General features: G+C 46.2%; 1 protein-coding gene across 1 annotated transcript in view; it reads right to left on the bottom strand.

Moving 5' to 3' along the window:
• Positions 1 to 19,429, bottom strand: part of celf2 (cugbp, Elav-like family member 2) — a gene marked incomplete at its 5' end in the record, with an annotated part of 125,558 nt that extends 106,129 nt beyond the window's left edge. Inside the window, one exon of the mRNA XM_079236292.1 lies at positions 19,353 to 19,429. Within this exon, the coding sequence (XP_079092418.1) occupies positions 19,353 to 19,429 (77 nt within the window). The remainder of the gene's footprint in view (positions 1 to 19,352) is intronic.
• Between the last annotated feature and the right edge of the window lie 3,654 nt (positions 19,430 to 23,083).

Below are 23,083 nucleotides of genomic sequence, written 5' to 3'. Positions count from 1 at the left end.
ACGCTTCTTCAAACAATAAAAGATATTGCAACGGTTTGTCATGTTGATTAATGTTAACTTCTTTTTGCATTTGTTCTAATATACAGTCAGTCTAATCAACCAATCAGTCGTTTAACTACTTTTTATATACTACAATACATGATTGTTTTTAGCCAATTAATTAGAATTTGACATATTTCTGTAACAATAACGGTCCAATGTCTCCTCTCTGCTATCTCCGTGTTTGGTCTCCACCTCCTCCTCAGGGAAATCTCTGTCTCTTTAGCTGCTAATTGCTTCACTACGTTCACCAGCGAGTCTCTAACTAAGTCTGTCTGCTGTGTGGAGCCGAGCAGGTGCTGAGCAGCGCGGTTGTCAGAGCATTTTTTTTTTTTACTGAAAACAGCTGCCTTTCTGCAGAAAAAGGGTTTATGAAAGAGAGAGAAACAAAACACAGTGCAGTTTTTAAAAAAAAATTATCTTCACCTTCGTATTCAGCGTTCTTACACAACTCTTATTCGTATGAGGAAATAAAACGGAAGACGGAAATCGGTTTGAGCCGATTTGCGTCTTTACGCTAGTTTTCAATTACGACTGAAACACGTCTCATACGACGATTAAAAATCAAATTTCGTGCGAGTATAGTATGCGAATATCTGTTTATTATCACCCTCTTCCAGTGTCAGAGGAGAGCTTCTCTTGCTGCTGCAACCAGACCAGAAGGACCTTCGACCTCCGGCCCTCTTTGGATATCTTTGGCGCCTACATAAAACTGAAATATCGCTTTTTGTCGTCTTCAATCCAAAATTATCTGCGTTGGCCTTTCACGGTCGCATATTGGTGCAATCCTAGTCTGTAATTCTGCACCGGGGCCGACAGGAAACCTGCCGCTCTGACACATTCCAGTCATGCACCGATCTGCTGCTGCATGCCGAACACATCGGCACCCGGAGTACCCCGACCCAGCGCGGCATTACTGCCTTTACAATCTGACTTTACGGCTTTAGATCCTCTTCACCGCGCTCAGATCTTCACATCTTCATTTCATAACCCTGAAAGGAACCTTCAGTGGGATGCGGCATCTGGTTTTGTCGATAAAACCGCAGATTCGTTGACTGATAGAGGCGATAAACCGACGGGAATATTAATAATTGATTTGTTGTCAACGATGGAAGCAGAACAACTTGCCGGTTCCTGCTTTTGAAATATGAGATTTTTCAGCTTTTCTCTGTTTCATTTGATTGTAATTTTGATATAGACCTTTACACACCGGGAGAGTCACGTATAAACGTCACAAGAATGCAAAATACATGTGTAATACCTCAAACCAGATTTGCAACAGTTTCTCAATACAAGGTTTAAATAGTTATGCTCAGGTCCGGTTGTCTGTCTGAGGTAAACTCTTATATATTATATAAAGTTTCCCTTTAGTAGAAATGCTCTCAGTGAATTTGAGTTAAACCATTGCAGCGTAGCTTTTATTGTGAAAGGCAAGAAACGAAGGAGCTTAAGGAGAATTGGTTTGAACTATAAATGAACACTATAGTGTATATTTTGAATATGTCCGTTCCTGTCAACGTTATTTGAAGTGTGAAAACTACAAAAATTAAAAATTAAAATAAATCCTGTGCAATAGATATATATATATATATATATATATATATATATATATATATATATATATATATATATATATATATATATATATATATATATATATATACGGACAGACTGTCTGGCAAAGACCTGACGAGAGGCTTTTTCATTATTGTTTGACATTTTCTAGATTAAACCTCAAATCAGTGAATCTTTAACAGCTTTAAAGAGTTTATGATGAAGAATAATCATAAATTACAGCCCTGGTCGTATTATTCATTTTACTGGTGAGTTCACCCGCTAATAATAGATCTAAAACAAAACTGCATTTCTTTTTTAAGCTCCATGAAAAGTATAAATGAGTCGACTGCAGAAACAACATATTGTATATTTATATAAACAATATTATTATTATTATTAATGTTCATTCAACACCTCCAGCAGCTTATTTACGAATAATCGTTACGTACGATCTACAGTACATACGGTTTTAAACGGGAATGCACATACATAATAAACAACACACACACACACACACACACACACACACACACACACACACACACACACACACAGCCACACAGCCAGAGACTGTTTGGCAAATGGCACCCGGTCGGAAAATGTAATTGCTTGAACTTTAGAGAAGCGACTGCAGCTTCTGAAATACACATGGGAGCCATCAGACCAGTGTTTTACAGCACATACACACATATAACCAGTACAAACACACACACACACCAACACACACACACACACCAACACACACACTCACAACCACAAACCTCCCTGTCAGCAAGTGCAGTACTTTAAGTAGTAATAACTGCTCTAGCTGTTAGGCTGAAGAGAGCGAGAGAGGCAGAGGAGGAAGGAGGGAGGAGGAAGAGGAGGAAGAGGAGGAAGAGGAAAGGAACACAGGAGGAAAGAGGAAGAACAAGCAGCGCGTTTATCTCCATCAGTCTGGATTTTTATATCTCCCCGAGCCGGGCAGCGCTGAGAGAAATGGGTCGTGGATGTCGATGACTCTACAGTTAGGATGTACCCTCCCTGTAAAATATATATCTTTTGAGCTTCATGTAATCACTCTGGGCACCAACTGTACACGGTTGTTGAGGAATTCCACCCAGCTGTGGGTCCTGGAGGAGCTTTCTCAAAACCCTTGATGATGTCACAGTGATGTCATCGGGGTTACCTTTTAGACTTAAAACAAAAGAAGATGTGCAGTTTGGAAGACACATGGAGGAATCTAAAAAATACACAAAAAGATGCTAGTGCATTGTGGGAAATGTAGGATTTTGAGAGTTTGGATATTTTGCTGCATCGACTTTGACCTTCTTAGCTTCATGTTTTATTTAAAGTCCACACAGTTCTATGGACGTGCGATGCTGAATCAGTGGAGCGGTGATGGGTTCACTCGTTCAGGGTCGAGGCTGATCCTTTCGGATTAGAGGCGAGAAAGTTAATTATCTTTTAAAACAATCATTTCCCAGCTACGTTAGCTACGTTAGCTACGTTAGCTACCATAGCGCCAAAGCTCCACTGGAAGAAGCGTCATGAGCATCTCTTTTAAATGCAGCTATGTTTTAAGTTGCAAAGTTTCATTAGGAGTTTCTACCGGATCCTTTTGGGCAACACCTTTAAAAAGCTAGCGAGTACCGATACCTGCAGCCCTGAATTATTAGCCCTTTATTCAGAGCGTTTACGTGGCATATTGCTCCACAATGGAGAGGCGGATTGTGCTAGTTTGAGAAGTTTTTAAACCATCTTGAAGTGCTCTTCATTACCAGTATACCCTGGGTTAAACCAGTTGAACCCATTGTAGCGTCTGTGAATCCCAGCTGTTTCATCCCCGCCCAACGGGGCCTACGCTGCTCCACAAGCAATTACACTAAACATGTACACCCATGACATACTGCTCAAGCATTGATTAGCGTGACAACTATTCAATGGTATCAGCTTAATAGCTAACTGGACGTTCGCCCGGATTAAAAAACGCTAATCTGGGAAATCCCGTCAGAACGTGCGGTGGAGTCACGCCCTCGCGGACGGATTATTGCCTCGGACGACTGCTCATACCTCGGGGGTACCGTTGTGTTCCCATGCTTGTAAGTGTTTAAGTGCAGCCGTGTGCGTGTGTGTGTGTGTGTGTGTGTGTGTGTGTGTGTAAGCCCCGGGCTGTCCCCTCAGCACTGCGTCCGTATCGACCTGCAGTGGAAAACAGGCCTGTACTCGGCCATGTAGGCCAGGGAGTCGATAGGGACATCAGAATGAGGGCAGCCGTCCAAAACGGCATCACAATGTGCCCAGAGGCCGCGCGCTCGCACACAAACAAACACACACACACACACACACACACACTGCATATATACAAAGGCTTGGCCATTTTTCAAATAGCCTTGGATTTATGGTTTATAAATCCCCCCAGATGGTGTTTCATGTGTAATCTGTCTGTAATGGTTACTTGATAAACTCGGCTCCAAAAACCTCTCCGGACTGTTTGTTTTTTTCCGTGTTGCATTCACAGACACCGCCGTCACCGGATCGTTATCATTTAAAGAAATTACGCTGCACGTGTAATTGTGTGTAATTGCATAGCGGATTCCCAGTCATTCCCATTTGAAATACATACAAAACACTCTTGCTTATATAAAAGTGATTTTACAAAATACACTCAAGGAATCGTTCATCGTCACTGGAGCCAATATGTTGGGTTTTTTCCAGTGCATGTAAGTATCACAAGGTGCAAGAGGGCAGTGGCCATGTTGGTGACGGGTCACGCCTCACAGTCGAGTACCAAGGAGACACAGGTGGGTCGTCTTGGTGTGTTTTTTGGGGCCCAATTGGAACGCCAACAATGTGTTTCTGCCTTCAGTGGATTCCAAGATGCTCTATAACAAAGACGATGCCAATGGTTTGAGATGGTTTTCTTCTCCTCTCCAAAGCGGGCGTGGTCATGGCGTCGCGTCTACTTCCGCATTTTATTAGTTTTTCTCAACGCTAACAGACATTTTTAGCATTAGTTTGCTAACGTATAGTCGCCAGAGTGTGTTGACGAGACGGAGAAAGGTCTTGAGCAAAGTTAGTTTTCTCCTTATTTGTCAGTGTCAGAATATTCTGAAGATATGTGGCTTTTAAATGGGTCCACTATTTACTGTGGTGAAGCGAAGGGATCGGTCATAATCAAGTCTCTTTCAGTGATTGGTACCTTTGCAACCTTTAGGTGTTGCTTGATTGTGTTGGTCTTTGCAGCGTTTCACTCGTGCCGATGATAACAAAAGGCAGGTCAACACCTGAACCTAGGTAGAATGTATATTTTAGGGGCCGTGAAGCTCATTTTGGCCCCAGAGCCCCCAACAAACACATATTCGTGCTGTATTTTCTCTTATTCTTGCAGATTCCTGCACATCTCTAAGGTATACGCTGTGAGCAAAGCTCTCCTTCTTCTTTTTCAAGAGACATGGTTTTATGTTTGTGTTATTATTTCATAAATTCTATGATTCCTCTGTGTTTTGGGATACATCAACACACAACTTTGCACCGAGCATCAGCAACAAGCGCCTCGCTCCAACTCTAACCCGAAGAAAAGAGGTCAGCCTGCACGAGAAAGAGCTCTCAGTAATGGACACATGTTTTCATCTTCACTTTTAGAAAACCATGTGCAGCTTCCATTTAAATCATTGTCGACTATTGGCAGTACAGACGGATCAAAACCTCATATTTAACATACATTCTGCTGCAGTTGAAGTTAATACAAATAACAGGAGAGCTGCAGTGGAAATGTTCGGCGTTGTATTATTGACTTCCTTTCTCGGGGATCAATATGAACAATTAATGTGAGATGTTTAATAAAAGATGTTAGACGCTGAATAATTGTCAAGACTAATCTGGGTGAAATTTCCTTGTTCGTCCAATCGACTTCACACCGAGGTCAAAATAGTTTAGAGTTTTCAATTGGTTATTATTTTAGGGTTTAGTTGGTATTCAGAGTGCATTTCCTAGTTTGGGTTTTTATATATTTTGTTTGGGGCAATTATGTTTAAATCTCTTGATTTTGGAGCCTCTTTCATGACCCTATAAGACATTTCTACCCTTCCATGTCATCATCATCGTCCGGGATTCAAACCCTCGACCCAGTGCAACGTTTAGCCCCTGGCTCAATCCCTCTGCTACAGGACCACCGTGTTGCCGCCTCTCATATCGGCAATTCCACTGACATCTTACTCCATCAAACCTGCAGCGATCACACGTGAAAACAAAAAGGATATCTCTGGGTTTAGCTGGGAAAAAAATGATAGTTTTGTTTCAAAATGAGATATTTGAGACGTTTGTGTTGTTGCTGTGGCTGGATGAAAACCGTACCTCCAAAACTAACCTTCAAAATGTCAAGAGACGAATAAAACTGTGCCGTTCCGAGCTACATGTTTTTATATTCTCTCCGATGAGTCCTTTAACTTTAAAAGTCACAAAACTTTCCGAGCATGAATGGCTTTAATGTATCTTCAAAAGTTAATCTCGCCACCTTATGAGCAATTGGAAGCTCTGGGCTCATTTTGAAACCACTTTTGCAGCCAAATACAAACATATTTTCTTGCAAACATCTATATTTGATCAACTGAATAAAACATTTGAAGTGGCGGTGCTTCACGGACTCGCTGCTTTGGCACTTGGGCTGAACTGAACTAGCTAAGGTGCTAACTCGCGCGCCGCTGGGTGACTTCTTAGTGCCGCGGACCGTCTTGCCCTACCTTTGAACCGCACATCAGATGCCTGTTTTCAATTATACAAATCAGGCTGACTTAAGAAGGGAGAGGGAGGGGGGCCTTGATCCCAACACGGCGAGAGATCACACGAGCTGAGCATCCCCGAGCGGGAAATGGTCTGGGACATTGTAAAATAGATCTGTGCCGAGGGAAATGAGCCAAACAGATCGAGATTGCCGCTCCGCTCCTTTAAGGTTCTTACCCGCTCGTGTTAATGTCTTTCCAGTGGTGCCTTCAGTTTCTCCCTCTGCCAAAGCCATCAAACCCGTTTGATCAGCAGCAGCTTGGAGGGATGAAGCCACGCCAGCCCCAGCATCCTCCCTCCCTCCTTACCTCCCTCCCTCACTTGAGAGGTTGAGAGGCCATTCTCCACTCCCCTGCCTTGTGGCGGGTTATTACAGAACATTGCAGGGCCCTGTTGGGCGTGCATTGCATGCACGGATGAGCACCTGCGCTCGCGGGCATGCTCGGTGCACACATCCACGCACACACAAGCATTACAACATCCAATGCCAGTTGAAGCCAAAGCCATAAAACGCAGCAGATGTTAGTGTTTCATCCACAGAAATGGCCCTCCTGTTTTGCTTTCTTTCTTTCACCCTCTTCTGAAAAGGCTCGGGCCGAACGGGAATCAATGGCTCAAACGACACCTCGCGCCGCGGCTTCTCAGCGGCAAATTACAGCGTCCTCGCCGAAGCGGAGGGGAATAACTCTGTTTTCTCACTCCTTTGATAAAAAGGGGCTTCTGTGCAGGCGGAGTGAGAGGCTGGCGTCGGCCATTATCGCCCGCCGATGCTTCGACCCTCCGTCAAACGCTGCATTGTGCGAAAACGGCCCAATATGCCCATCGACTGCACGCCGAGCGCGACGCGGCCCGAAACCTGCACGGACACCTTCACAAAGAGAACTCGCACATTGCTGAACTCAAATCCTCCAGCGCGGTTTAGCCACGCTGCCGCTGAATGCACAAGACTGAAAGAAAGAAGAAGAAAAAAGGTAAATAGAGGAGGCGGCATTGGTTTCTGCATGCACGACTTATCTCGTATGGCTGCTTGTTTACTCAAACCTTCATCTGCGGAGGGAGATGAGCTCTAATCTCCCTGAGGTGAATGCAATGGAGAAGAGTGGCAAATATGTAAAAACACACACACACATCCTCACACACTAAATGCTCTTTGTGCCCAACACTCCCACACAATTCCCTGCAGACAGCAGCGACGGTATAATTACATACATTACATACACCCACCCACTTTCCTACCACTCAACCCTCAATGTCACCTGTCATGTGACGTACATATATGGGCTACACGCGTGTGTCCATACGATGCCGACTATGTCGGTGAACACGCAAGGCATGCAGGCCTTTAAAGTGAAGGAAGGCTGCAGCGTACAAATACATCAGTCCACCAATAACAAGATAACACATTTTCAAAGTGGTGCTGATCATGCCTGAAAGGATAAGTTCCCTCTAAAATTCCCTCGTCATTCTTTACGCTGTAAAAACAGGCTGAAGAATCTTCTTTCAGTTTCATGCGTGTTCACACAAAAAGATGAAATTCTCGAGCAAATCCGACATGGGCGAGAAGTTAAATGCACTTTGAGAGGAAAGCGATGGGGCTCGATCGTCCTCGTAAACCAGCAATCGTGAACACGTCGGTTACTTCGGAGGTCCAGTTGGACCCATTGGCCACCTTCACCAATGGGTCTTTCCAAGCCCACACAAAGCCGGTGGCAGCCAAAAGACAAGGACGGCCACGCCCGATGACAAGTGTACAAATATTTCCAGTTCATTGTGTAACTGTGGTGGATAGCTAACTGGAACCACTGTAATATCAGCACCTCCTATTGGTAGTGTCAGAAAAAAAGACACCATCGACACCATTGCCTGCCTGCCCCCTCAAATCCCCAACCTATCACCTGCTGGGCTCTTCACAATCTTCACAATATTACAGATAATTTTCGCCATGAAATTAGCCAATTTGAAAGATATTGAATATCAGCACAAAATACCAGCAGTCAGCAGCTTCAATCTGAAATACTTGGCATTGGTTTCGGCCTTTTTTTCAAAAGTCCATTGAACCCTACGGCAGTGAGAAGGTAAATGGGCAGGGAGTTGGGGGGGTGAAGAGGCGAGGGGGAGCGAGATGAGGCCAATTGGATTTCAGCAGGATGTAGGAGTGGAAGGACTGAAGGGTGGAGGGAATTCTGCGGTATAAAGGGGAGGATAAATTAAAAAGTGGAAATGTGGGCTGAATGGATGTATTGGATGAAGGGCAGATAGATGACGGTTTAAATGGATGATTGGTGGCATGGGCACCGTGAAAGTGTGTGTGTGTGTGTGTGTGTGTGTGTGTGTGTGTTTGTGTGCGTGTGTGTGTGTGCACGCTCTCCAGAGGTGCAGATTAGATCACCGTTATGACTGCACAAGCCCTCAGGACACAGCAGATAAGCATCAACAGATAACCTACACATTCATTCCCACCTCCGCACCATCCTCACTTCCTGCCCTCTATGTCCTCCCCTCTCTTCTCTCTTCTGATGCAGACTTCCTCTAATTCCACGCACTCTCTCCGTCAACCAACTCCCCCCCCAAAACACCCCCCCCCCCCCCCCCCCCCCCCGTTTCTTTTCTCCGCTCCCTCTCTAACTACATCTTGGAGTCCCGGGGCGGTGCAGTAGATCACGCTTCTCAATAAACCCGTCAAGCTCTCCTCTGCACCCCTCCACCGTCTCCCCACAGCTTTTCCGAAACACAATAACAGCAACTCCGAACGCCCCTCCCAACAATACTCCCATCGATCACCCCGCTATCTGGAACACTCACATCTATCACTGCCGGGGATCTCACCGCAGGCTCGGCGCCCGCCGACGGCCCTTCTGCTCCGCTCTTTATAGCTTTTGCAAATATTTTTCGAGCTCGTGGACCCCGAAATGGACCGACAGCACGCCCCGGTGACTCCGATGTGATCATGTTTGGCTCGGGAAACATCACGAGGGGGAGCGTGTTTGTTGTTCTTGATTAAGCGGAATGTCTTCCCTCGTACATGTTGGATATAATACCGGAGAGGACGCCCAGCGGAAGTATGTAAGGAACAAACACGTTAAGGAATAGTCTGCGGACTCTTTAGTCATGAATGTGTGGCTGGCTTCAGCAGTTCAGTCCCTTCTAACGCTTCAGTATTCATCGATTTAAAGAATGCTCTGTTCCATACCGTCACTTGAACTCGTTGCCCAAATAGCCGCTCCCAACAGCGGCCCAAACCTGGCACACCTAGTTTCCAGACGTGTGACGAATGAAGTGCAAACTTTAGTGCAGCGTTAAGGCAAACTTTGACAGATTTTACGAGCTGACTTTGGCTCAAAGCTGGGCATAGTGTTACTAAGGGGAGACTGATCATTGAGTCCACGACTACAAATCGTATGCAAATCTGGACGCCATATGTTGGCCGGAACGTGTTTGGTTCCGCCACGCCACAACACAACCGAGCGACAATCTGCCAGAAGCCAAACTTTTGTAATCCGAGCTTCAGTACGCTTTGTTGTTGTTGGCTAGCTTAACGGCAGCCGTTCTGCTATTAGCTAGCCAACAAGTTTCCGATGACACCGCCGTCCTGTTCCCAAAAGTAGCGCCTATACCCTCCGCTTTCTGCCAAAGATTAACACCGTTAGCTGTCAACACTGTTTGCACTGTCAGCGCCATGTTGAGAGCCGTGTGGAGTCAATACAAATGCTTTCACTACAACATATTGCCTGCAGAGTCAGAAACAACAACAATAAAAATAGGAGTTTTTGAGATGAGCAACCACAAATTAATTCACTGCTTCTTTTTTTTACTGTAAGCAATCTGCCATCACCCAACCACTTACACAGATGAAGAAGCACCTGGAGCTTCTCTGTATGAATTATCATTTACATTTTTACCGACATAATTTGGCCGCATACCGTTCGAAGACAACATTTGGAGCATCTTTTAACGTTTTGACGTTTTTCCAATGACCTGCTACCTGTGCTAGCGCGCAACACAACTGCTAATATGCCCCCAAAAAACTGTCTTTGCTCCTGGGATCCGTTTTTTTGTGAGAGGCGAGACAGAAATGGAAGGTAACTATTGTGGTCTAGCGAGAGGAGAGAATAAACGCCTGTAACGGAGAGATTGTGCTGAGTCCGGACTCCACAGGGAAGAAAGAGGGAGGTCGGGCAGAGACGAGCAGCAGTTCTCTGACATCCTGTTTGTGCCCCCCTACCCGCCCTCCCCTTTGCATTACAATTCATTCACTGTGCAAGTCAAGGTTAGACCTGACAACTCTGCAGCTGTGTATAGATATGTGTGTGTGTGTGTTTTTGTGTGTGTTTTTGTGTGTGTGTGTGTGTGTGTGTGTGTGTATATTTTGCAGCGCCCATATAAAACAGATGGGAATGAAGAGAGTCAGACTGAGAAGAGGAGGCAAGACAGAGAGATTTATGGGTAGGAAGTACAGCGTGTGCTCTGTCAACGGGGCCGGGTGGCACCTTGAGGTTTGGGTGGACGGCTTGGATGCAGGGTCCGAGATTTGATTCCTAGTTAGACTCCATTATAAGGTCACTCTTGGGTTTTTGAAGGCTACGGGAATGTTGTCATTCATTGAAGAAAAAAAAAGGTTATTGATATTCGTGCCAGGATTTTCTTTTGACGCGATTGTAAAGCTTTTGAAATATAACCTTGACCTTTTTGGACCCTAAAGAATTCCACGAAATTCACGACAAACTGAATGTTCTCGAGTGGTTGAGCGGCTCCTTCTACACTTCACTGCAGGCTTTTATTTATGTTGTATTATTGTAAATATGATTTACAGAAAACAGGCCAATATAGATACAGTTTATTGGCCAATTCTACCAGCGATAAATATACTCTGTCCACTTATGTGACAAGTTTATACTCAAATTTGAAAGGTTAGACAGGCAAGAAATAGCACATTAATGGACAGTTTGACCCCATCAAAATCCTTTTTCTCTCCCATTCGCTATCGTAGAGATAACCAAGTGCCATGCAGCCCCGAGAGCCTGCAGGTTTCCATTTCAAACATTACACCGGCTGATTGAAGTTACCCCTGCTCCTCCTGACATCATTTGAAGACACATGAAAATGACACCTTTGCCACCATCTCATTGATATCAGACACGACAATGATTCAAGCTGCCACCCAGCTTGTCTCGAAAATGATTGCATTTGCAGCTCGTGTGTATTTCTGCATCGGGTGTGTCTTTACGGGGCGAGCCTGTTGTGCACGAGAATAGATATGATTCGCAATAAAGTGTGTCGCGAGAACCCCATACTTCTGAATCGATGCCAAAATTGTGAAAATGTAACCCCCGGGGTCCGGGGTCGAGACTAATGACGGCAACGATAGGAAACGTCCCGGGTAACGGGACTTTGTGAGCAACAAATGTGTGCTCAGCTCAACAGGAGGAGAGCTAGTTACCGTTAGCCGTAACGGAGCTAACAGCTAACGCCAACAGAGGTTGCATTGAGTTACATTGTGATGTGTTCAGACGTTATTGGCCAAAATAAATTATAATGTAAATTAGTTTTGGGCGAGAAATTTGAAGTAGATTATCAGGGATTTTTTGTTTCTAGTATTGTGACTATTCATAATTCAATAGAAGCAGAAGTGGAGCATTGCCGCGGAGAAGACATAGAAGTGATTGGCAACAAGGTTTACTTTCTTTTTTTTTAATGAGGACACATATCTTAAAAGAAAAAACAGCTGCTGAGGTGTCTGGAGTATGATTTGTGCCGCAGGAGCTGCTCTGCACGGCGTTAGCAGTTGGCGCTGACCTTTCTGTGACCTTTGGCTACCATGTGATCGGAGCCTTTAAGTTTCTATGCGGTCTTATGTGACCAGGCCGGCTCTCACGTTGCTGTCATGCAGCTGCTACTGCGTGGGCCTGAATGCAGCCTTTTACCTGGATTCCCTGCCACAATAAATTGCCCTTTTCCCCCCAAGACCGATAGCTTGCGTGCACCTGTGTTTACACCCCTCGCATGCAACTGTCACGGGGAAATACTGCAGTCTGACCCTGAAATGTCAATATTATAGCACTGTAACTTTTTGCTATTCTGGAACTGTTTCTTCCGGTTATGTTTCAAGCCAAAAAGGCATCTTACAAACACAGGCTCAAAGAGAACGCCTCAAACCGCCGAGACAACGCGTCAAAAAGGCTTTCCGTCCCTACTGACGCCAGTAATAACAACCATGTCATTATTTTTAAGATGGTCAAACATTCATAGAACCAATTGGAGGCATCTAAACTAGTAGGATCTTTAAAAACTGGACCGCAAATTATGAAAGGATTACTTTTAAAAGGAATTGTTGCTCCCATTTATCGAAGAATCATTGTTTATAGATTGATAAATACACGTCTATTGGTTAGTTTAAAATCAAACTTTATTCATGGCAAAAAAAAATCCATCTTTGCCGGGAAAAGAGACGTACAATCGCGGTAAAACCCACAACCCGTGGCGATTAGCGAACAATACGGCAAACCAACGCAGGTAAAGCTCTCCCTCTCTGATGCTGATGGCTCTCTTAGCGGAACAAGAGCCTCAGTCCACGAATGTTCCTCCTAATCCCAAATTCCTCTCCTTCTCCACAATAATGAGCTCCTCTCAGACTCGAGAGTTGACAGAGGTAAAGCATTTAGCACGCTTGAATGGAGAAAGAAGGGAGAGAGTGGGAGTGCGGAGAGAAAGAGAGGAAGATACAGGCCAAAGAGGGATAAATCGAGGGATGGGGACGGGAGGGGAATCTACCGAGACATGCATGAGGTAAGCTCTCCCTCTGGCAAGGCAGAGTAATGCCACTGCACAGTGCAAAGGCAATGGCTGACTGTTGAGGATGAGAGGAGGAGGGAGGAGAGGAAAAGACGGAGAGAAGGAGAGGTGGAGAGGAGAGGAGAGGCGTCCACAAACCGAGAGAGGAAGAGAGATCATTGCTGTGTTCTCTGAGTCTCTTAGGATGCAGTTATTTCTCTGCCCGTCACTACAGCCCAGGGACATGATGTGAACAACGTGGGGATTGTGTGTCTGTGTGTGTGTGTGTGTGTGTCACGTGGTGTGTATTCTGCGTATTTGTGTGGGTGGCAATGTGTGTATGCTGCACTGAAAGCATGTGCATGCTTCAGTCGTTTCAAGGCCAAGTGATGAAATACTCCTCTCAGAAAACAGAGGGTACACACACACACACACACACACACACACACACACACACACACACACACACGTACACAACAACCTCTTTGCACAGCTCAATTAATGTGCGCGTATGCGTGTTGTGTGAACGCGGAGCTGACTTGAATGAGCAAAGAGCCGCAGACTCGTAACGTACTGTAGAAAACAATAATCACGGGCGAGAGACGGAGGAGCTCACCCAAACATTCTCCAGGAGTCAAATCAATTAAAATCAGTAAAACGGTGTGAAGATGTGAAGAATGGAGGAGAAGAGGCAAAGAGAGAGAGAGAGAGAGATATCTGTTTATGGGGGGGAATAGAGCTAGTTTGGCAGGCCTTGAACGCAACATGGCTGACAGAGTGAAAAAGAGTAATGAGACAATCATGAGCAGATCATCAGCTAGAGGAGATTAAGCGAGATGCATAAGCAGCACACAGCGAGTCATAAACACACCAGCAGCATCGAGCCGCCGTCATCAGGGCTCTGCAGAAGCAGATCATTTTTGCACATTCACTCTGCATATCTCCACACCTCCAGCTATCCTGTACAGTACCGGACTCTCTGAGAACATGTTCCTGTGGGGCTCTGATCATACCATAAGGTAGATGGGTATCCATAGCAATGTTTTCCTTGTATGTGCAATAATCTGATTCTGGGATTTAAAGACCTTGAAAATCAACAGTTGTTTTGTTCGCATCCACCAGGTCCCAGGTTTTCACATTGAAACTAGTCGGGTAGCTTGTTGAAAATATTCAGTTCCATCCATCGAGACACCCAATAGGTTTACGGCATTAAAGGTTGGGCATTGATCAGAAATGGTGAAGGTTGGGCATTGACCACAAATGGTGAAGGTTGGGCATTGACCAGAAATGGTGAAGGTTGGGCATTGACCACAAATGGTGAAGGTTGGGCATTGACCACAAATGGTGAAGGTTGGGCATTGATCAGAAATGGTGAAGGTTGGGCATTGATCAGAAATGGTGAAGGTTGGGCATTGATCAGAAATGGTGAAGGTTGGGCATTGATCAGAAATGGTGAAGGTTGGGCATTGATCAGAAATGGTGAAGGTTGGGCATTGACCACAAATGGTGAAGGTTGGGCATTGACCACAAATGGTGAAGGTTGGGCATTGACCACAAATGGTGAAGGTTGGGCATTGACCACAAATGGTGAAGGTTGGGCATTGATCAGAAATGGTGAAGGTTGGGCATTGATCAGAAATGGTGAAGGTTGGGCATTGATCAGAAATGGTGAAGGTTGGGCATTGATCAGAAATGGTGAAGGTTGGGCATTGACCACAAATAGTTAAAGTTGGGCATTGACCTCAAATAGTTAAAGTTGGGCATTGATCAGAAATGGTTAAAGTTGGGCATTGACCACACATAGTTAAAGTTGGGCATTGATCACAAATAGTTAAAGTTGGGCATTGACCTCAAATAGTTAAAGTTGGGCATTGATCAGAAATGGTGAAGGTTGGGCATTGATCACAAATAGTTAAAGTTGGGCATTGACCTCAAATAGTTAAAGTTGGGCATTGATCAGAAATGGTTCAAGTTGGGCATTGACCCTGAATTTTAACGCCATGAATTCTAATATGAACACAACGTGTACTTGTTGCAGTTCAGTTTACATACAGAGACACAGGAAGCACACACTTCATGTCCAGACCCCGCCACACACACACACACACACACACACACACACACACACACACACACACACACACCTATTTACACAATTATGACCCATGACCTATGAAGAGGTCGTTGACCCCATCAAGGGTCCATAAACACACCTGCACATCCACAGCCGCTCGGTCGCGATACATCACCACCGACACGCCGGTGTCAGAGGCAGACAACCGCTGCTGAGCCCGGCAGAGCAAAGACATTCATCATGATGACAACACACACACACACACACACACACACTGAGGGAAAGCAACATACAGCTCCGGTGCAGCCGGTACTGTACGTGTTTCCCGCCGAAATAACAATATTATGAACCCCCCCCCAAAAAAGTCATAACAGAAATGACGGAGCGCTTCTTCCACTGTTGCAATGAATTTCTCCTCAATCCTCAGTGTGTGTGTGTGTGTCTGCGTGTGTGTGTGTGTGTGTGTGTCATCCTCACAATAGGGAATGAAAAGGCCTCTCTCACTCTGTTGCTTGGGAGGAAGATAAAACTGCCAACACCGTCACTGATTCTCTCTTTTTTTCCTCTCCCTCTCATTTTCTCTCAGATAAGAAACAATTCAAATCCGACCAGCTGTCCGTCCGGGGAGTCGGACGCTGTCAACCCATCACTCCTCCTCTCTCTCCTCCTCTCTCTCTCACACCTCACCCCCTCCCCGAAATCCTCCTCCCCCAGTTAGACCATGTCAATTTTCACCCGGCTCCCTCCCACAATCTCTCTCTCTTCCCTTCTTCTTTCCCCTCCCAGCATCAGTCTGATGCTTCAGGTCTGTTGCACACATAACGGGATAGATGCATTTTTTTGTCCTCTATGTAATTGATTCATAAGTAAGGCATTCGGCTTTCATTTAAAATAAATACAGACGCGGGTCTCAGCTGGTTTTGTATCATTTTTTGAAAAGCCTGAAACACAAAAAGGGAATGAACGTGCAAGAAATGTCGTCTTTGACGCGTTAAAATCTAAATGAAATGAATGAAAACCAGTTTGAGTGGAGGGATCAGCCTTTCCTTTCACTCCTCCCCCTGAAGCCCCCTTATCTAAACAAACAAGACCCTCCTATATGTTCCTCACGAGACCCCCATGCTGTCTGTCATCGTCCCGCTTCAGCTGCTGGGTTCATGATTTGTGTCTCTCGGCCGGGTCGGAGAGGAGAAGAGAAGAGACGAGACGAAGCTCGTCTGTGAACACACTCCACACACAAGAATGTTCTGGACGCATCATCGCGAGTCGGCCTCGTGGTTCCCTCTGAACACTGTGTACTTGTTAACGTTAGCAGCCTTGTGCTCCTTGTTTACTGGCATTTGGGCTTTTTTTTAAAAGAAGATGGACCCTGAGGGTCTGGTTCCAGGAGGTCACAGGGTCACATGTTTCCCAGAGAGAGACTCAAACTCTGGATCTCTCTCTTACGCCTCAGCCCTGATAGGACTGGATAGAGAGAGATTACACTGTTGGTTCCACTCAGTTCTCATATGATCTCTGCTAATATGTGTGTGTGATGGCGGGGGCCGGACGCCGTCGGAGCCGCTGACACTGATTAATGAGAATGTCGTCTCATCTCTGTAGCATTATGGGTAATGGACTACATGGAGAGTCAATGGAGGGAGACTCGGCGGCGCAAAGTGCACGACCCGGCCCTCGCATCACAGATCCCGTCCGGGCCCTCGCACCAAGGATCCCGTCCGGGCCCTCGCACCAAGGATCACGACCCGGCCCTCGCATCAAAGATCACGGCCGGGCCCTCGCATCAAAGATCACGGCCTGGCCCTCGCATCACAGATCACGGCCGGGCCCTCGCATCACAGATCATGGCCGGGCCCTCGCATCACAGATCATGGCCGGGCCCTCGCATCACGTTGGAGAGACAGGAATACAGAGCACTTGTTGGTATTTCTGGTCTCCTATAATATGCTGTATATTTAACAAAAGCAAGTCTATTATGTCCTGGAGTCGTGAGTCGTTCTCTCTCCTAAAAAAACAAACAAAAAGGGAACAATTGGAGAGTCAGAACATGATTAATCATCCCCTCAGATTAATCCTGTGACCTCTTTTTAACCGGCTTCGGGTATCGGCTCTGCTCTGCAGCACCAACAGAACCATGTACTAGAACCACATGTACTAGAACCATGTACTAGAACCATGTACTAGAACCACATGTACTAGAACCATGTACTAGAACCATGTACTAGAACCACATGTACTAGAACCATGTACTAGAACCACATGTACTAGAACCATGTACTAGAACCACATGTACTAGAACCACATGTACTAGAACCACATGTACTAGAACCATGTACTAGAACCATGTACTAGAACCATGTACTAGAACCATGTACTAGAACGGCAGCTTTTTGACACATAACCAGCTGAACCGGCTGGTGGACACGTGGCTGAAGAGCACGCGTGTTTACAGCGATGCTGTGGGAAGACACGTGTTTTATTTATATTGTTATGCTCTATAAGATTACTATAGTGAATCACGCTCAGCCTGGAGCGGCACTACACGGGACAGCGGTGTAATCTTTACTCTCCTGGTGAATTGTGGGTAGCCCCGAGGTCCTCGATAGTGAGTCTACAATCAAAACACTGTATTTCACGGGAAGTCAAACTCCACAGCGCCGACTGTAGAAACAAGCGCACCTCCAGCTGCTGGGAGCGGTTTCTAAGTGTTGTGATATTTCTGCAGAATCCTAAAATGTCTTTACGGCATTATGAGTCGACTGGATCTGCTTTTTTCTTCTTCTCCAAAACATCTCCTTACTCACACACACACACACACACACACACACACACACACACACACACACACACACACACACACACACACGCACACACACACACACACACACACACACACACACACACACACACACACACACACACACACACACACAAGCAAATTCACACTTCATTACCTTTGTTCTATTCTTTTACACCATGAGTCACCAGAAGTTAAGTGTTGCATTCCAACATACACTGACAGGGAAAAAGACCTTCATGAGGAGATGAAAGGATGAGCTGCAGCGCAGTGTGTGTGCGTGTGTGTGTGTGTGTGTGTGTGTGTGTGTGTGTGTGTGTGTGTGTGTGTGTGTGTGTGTATATATCAGCATAGGCTGAGGGGACATAAGTGGGACATGCACTGTGGAAAAAAAAAACTAAAAACCCAACGCATGACCATGATGTCGGGATGAACCCTCCCTTTGTCTCTGCTCTAGAAATTCCAGAGTTTAACTGAATTCCAGCAAATCCAATGGGAGCACGGGACACCACTCATCATGCATTCCTGCAACACAAAAAGGAAAAAGCCCCCTTGTGTTGCTCCTCTCATATTCACTCATTATTAAAAAATACTAATCTTCAAATGCTGCCCGATGCGTTTCATCCAAGTGTCCAAAGAGTGAGAATAACGTGCAAATAAATAAATATATATATAAACAAATAAAGAACCAGCCTCGAGCGGAGTTAAATCATGTGACTGAGATCACTCCACCCTCAGCTTTTTTTTTATTTTTTTTAACCAACACACACAGATCGAGTCTGTGGTCTTTTCTGCGTGTCGGCGCGCTGCGCGGTCCCGAGACACCCCGGTCCGCTTTATTCCAACCCAGCGAGCCCCAGACACGGTGTGACGGGCGGCTGCCGCGAAGCAGACCAACTTGATGCTCGAGCAGAGGCGACCCCTGACGGGCTCCAAACAGCCCGCCGACATGCAGCAGATGATATCAATAATAATCATAACAATAATCCCGCTTCGTAAAGACGCGGCTGTGTGCGCGGCGGCATTAACTCCCCATAATGGCGTTCATTCATCACCATCCTGTCCGTGGAGCTGATAACAGCTGCGGGGCGCTCCCGCGATTCCTCCCCGCACACATTTTCTTTTTTTTTATCGGCGGCTTATTAATAATAACCACAAACAAAGCCGCAACTCCACACCATAACCCGGGAGAGACGCGGTTTCTCCACGCCAAGCCAAGCTGGAGCCACGTCTCCACGCCGGACAGCTGCCTCTCAGGACGGCGTCAGAGATCAAGACAAGCACGGGCGGCGCGAGAAGATGGAGAGAGAGAAAGAAAAAGAAGAAGAAGAAGAAGAGAAAAGAAGGATAACTCACATTCTGTCTGCGGGAGCGAGCAGGCGGCTCTCCACCATCATATCGGGCAGAAAATCCAGATTGTAGGATGAAGTCATGTTGCCTGCCTGCCCTGTGGAAGCGTGTGTGTGCGTACAGTACTATATATACGTGTGTGTGCGCGCACGTGTGTGTGTGTGTGCGCCTCGCCGGGTGAATGAAAAAAGAAGAGAAAAGGAGCGTCTCTCTCTCTCTCTCTCTCTCTCTCACTCTCTCTCTCTCTCTCTGTTTCACTCTCTCTCTCTCTACGAACTGCGCCTGGCCGCGGAGACGCAGAGGGACAGGTGCAGGTCGCGATCAGGCCTCCCCAAAAGGCAGCGTACAGCCAGCCGCGCGCGCACTCTGTCCGCATCCAGCAGTTGTCACATTCTCCTCCTCCTCCTCGTCCTCTTCCTCCTCCTCCTGCTGCTTCTCTTCCTCTCCCCCGTTCCCCCTTTTCCACGCTGCTTGCTTTTCCTTTTCCTTCTTCTTCCTCTTCCCGCCGCTCCTGTCTGGATAATAAATCCGTTCCTGCAGAAAAACGCGCAACTGACGGAGACCCGGGAGAGCCGGAGAGCCAGGTGCGGAGCGGGGAGGCGTGGCGCGCGCCGCTGCTGAGCTGATCTTTAACTGTTCGGTCTCCTGGCGGTCTCGAACCAGCGTCTGTCTTTATTAACCATGAGCCGTCACCGCGGACACGCGTATCCTCCATCTAGTTCTCTCTCAACTAAATGGTGACTTTAATTATTTACAGCGCTCTTCGCTGCCTTTTAAAACACAACGTTTCCACTTATTTATCCTTTTAACCCACAGGATGTTATCTGTTCGGTTCCCATCTTCAGCCGTTAGTGGGGATTTATATCTTGTTTTGTGCATGTTGTGCAACAAAAAAATGACTATTTGTTAACCACAAAGAGGTTAAGCCCTCCAAATTATGTCATCATTCATGTTTCTGTCTATATTGGTCTCACGTTGTCGTCTGCTGTTGCTCATTGTTGTGGACACAATGAGAATAATACAAAAATAAATCATCCCAACAAGGTTTTTCTGCTTTGGTGAAGTTATAAATACACATAATTATACACTGAATAGGAGAGCAATTGGACCGTGAGTGGAATAAATATATTTGCGTGTATACAAATAGGTGTTGCTTGATGTTGGTGCACATTAGGCCCACGCAGGGTGCCCGACTAAAAAATAAAAGAAGTTGAACATGGTTATGAGAACTCCCACGCCAATGCATGATACTTTAAAAAATATATATTTGAATGCAGGGGCAGTTTTTTCAGCCTGACAGCTGCTAACCACAACGCACAATCACGATTCAGAGCGTATGAACACATCAGGAAAGAACATCACACGTTCAAGACTCAATAAAAGCCGGTCAGGTGATTTACAACCAAATGAGTCGGCCAAATTTGGAAAGGCGCAATCACGCGTGGGGGGAAATCCAGGTAATAATGAACCGGTCCGTAATTTGCTCCCAAAATCTGCTGACTGTATTTTACGGTAATTGCGTCGAAACGGCATACGCCTCCCTGTGGACCCGTAGCGGGCTTGAACGCACCCCCGTGCAGCGTCGACCGGGTTGCCCCGCTTCCTCCCTCCTCCAGTAAAATAATGAGCCTCTCTTAGAGCGAGAGGAAGGCTCTCTGGGGGAAGAGTGTGAGTATCTGGGTCACTGGGAGAAGAGGAAAGTGCTCAGTATGCACACATACCGCAGCGTAAGCGCACGGCGTGGGCGGGACTCGGGCCCGCGGCGCCGCCCGGGGGTCATTCTGCATGTTTGCCAGCGAAGGGCCGGGGTCAGGAGGGCGGATGGGAAAAAAAGGCTGATCCTGCATCGGGGGCCTCGGGGCTCGCGGGGTCCCGGGATGCAGGTTTCACCGCACTTGACCCTCCAGAACCGGAGGGGGCGCTGCATCGCAATGGGCTGCGATCGCTTACTGGTTGAAATGGTGTTGTTTCACGACCCAAATCAGACACGTTCACGAACCGAGAACAGCGACAGAAGAAGACATCGGCCATAATGTGTGTTTCCAACAGATGCCGCGTAGTTTTATCTATACCAAGTGTCTTTTCAAGTGTTGCGACCTGCATGTTAAATATATTTCTCCATTTACTCCTATGGAAATTACGCATCCAATTTTCTTATTTTTTCTTATTATTTTCATTAATAATAAGCCTCAGAGATTTCCGCCTCCAATTTTTTTAAATAATGGAGGAGAATGGAATTCTGCGTTGAAAAATGACATTAAAAACAAACGTTTTCAGGTACAATTCACAGACCTCGATAGTGTTCATTGAAACCGCTCTCTGCTGCACAAATAGTCCAAATGGAAACTGTTCATGTCTTCTAAAGACAGACATCTTAAAACCTGGACAAATAAAAACCATTTCTATTTTTCTAGTTTGGGTGAACTGTCCCTTTAAGACGCTGAGCCGTGTCCCAACTAATTTGGGTGAACTGTCCCTTTAAGACTCTGAGCCGTGTTCCAACTAATTTGGGTGAACTGTCCCTTTAAGACGCTGAGCTGTGTCCCAACTAATTTGGGCGAACTGTCCCTTTAAGACGCTGAGCCGTGTCCCAACTAATTTGGGTGAACTGTCCCTTTAAGACTCTGAGCCGTGTCCCAACTAATTTGGGTGAACTGTCCTTTTAAGACACTGAGCCGTGTCCCAACTAATTTGGGTGAACTGTCCCTTTAAGACTCTGAGCCGTGTTCCAACTAATTTGGGTGAACTGTCCCTTTAAGACGCTGAGCCGTGTCCCAACTAATTTGGGTGAACTGTCCCTTTAAGACGCTGAGCCGTGTCCCAACTAATTTGGGTGAACTGTCCCTTTAAGACTCTGAGCCGTGTTCCAACTAATTTGGGTGAACTGTCCCTTTAAGACGCTGAGCTGTGTCCCAACTAATTTGGGCGAACTGTCCCTTTAAGACGCTGAGCCGTGTCCCAACTAATTTGGGTGAACTGTCCCTTTAAGACTCTGAGCCGTGTCCCAACTAATTTGGGTGAACTGTCCTTTTAAGACACTGAGCCGTGTCCCAACTAATTTGGGTGAACTGTCCCTTTAAGACGCTGAGCCGTGTCTCAACTAATTTGGGTGAACTGTCCCTTTAAGACTCTGAGCCGTGTTCCAACTAATTTGGGTGAACTGTCCCTTTAAGACGCTGAGCCGTGTCCCAACTAGTTTGGGTGAACTGTCGCTTTAAGACGCTGAGCCGTGTCCCAACTAGTTTGGGTGAACTGTCCCTTTAAGACACTGAGCCGTGTCCCAACTAGTTTGGGTGAACTGTCCCTTTAAGACACTGAGCCGTGTCCCAACTAGTTTGGGTGAACTGTCCCTTTAAGACGCTGAGCCGTGTCCCAACTAGTTTGGGTGAACTGTCCCTTTAAGACACTGAGCCGTGTCCCAACTAGTTTGGGTGAACTGTCCCTTTAAGACGCTGAGCCGTGTCCCAACTAGTTTGGGTGAACTGTCCCTTTAAGACACTGAGCCGTGTCCCAACTAGTTTGGGTGAACTGTCCCTTTAAGACGCTGAGCCGTGTCCCAACTGGTATTACAGCGACCGCAGCCATTGCTAATTGATTGTTCATGCAAAAAAAAAAAAAAGAACATCTGTATTCTACGCTGAAAACCAAGCTGAGAATGACGGCGCTCACTATTATTACCACACGAGCGACTTTAATGATAATCATCATCGAATAACACGGTAAGCGTGTGCACGTTC

Source organism: Taurulus bubalis (assembly GCF_910589615.1).
Source record: "Taurulus bubalis genome assembly, chromosome: 20".
Lineage (NCBI taxonomy): Eukaryota > Metazoa > Chordata > Actinopteri > Perciformes > Cottidae > Taurulus > Taurulus bubalis.
The sequence above is the reverse complement of the archived record's forward strand: the minus strand, read 5'-3'. Positions and strand labels throughout refer to the sequence as shown.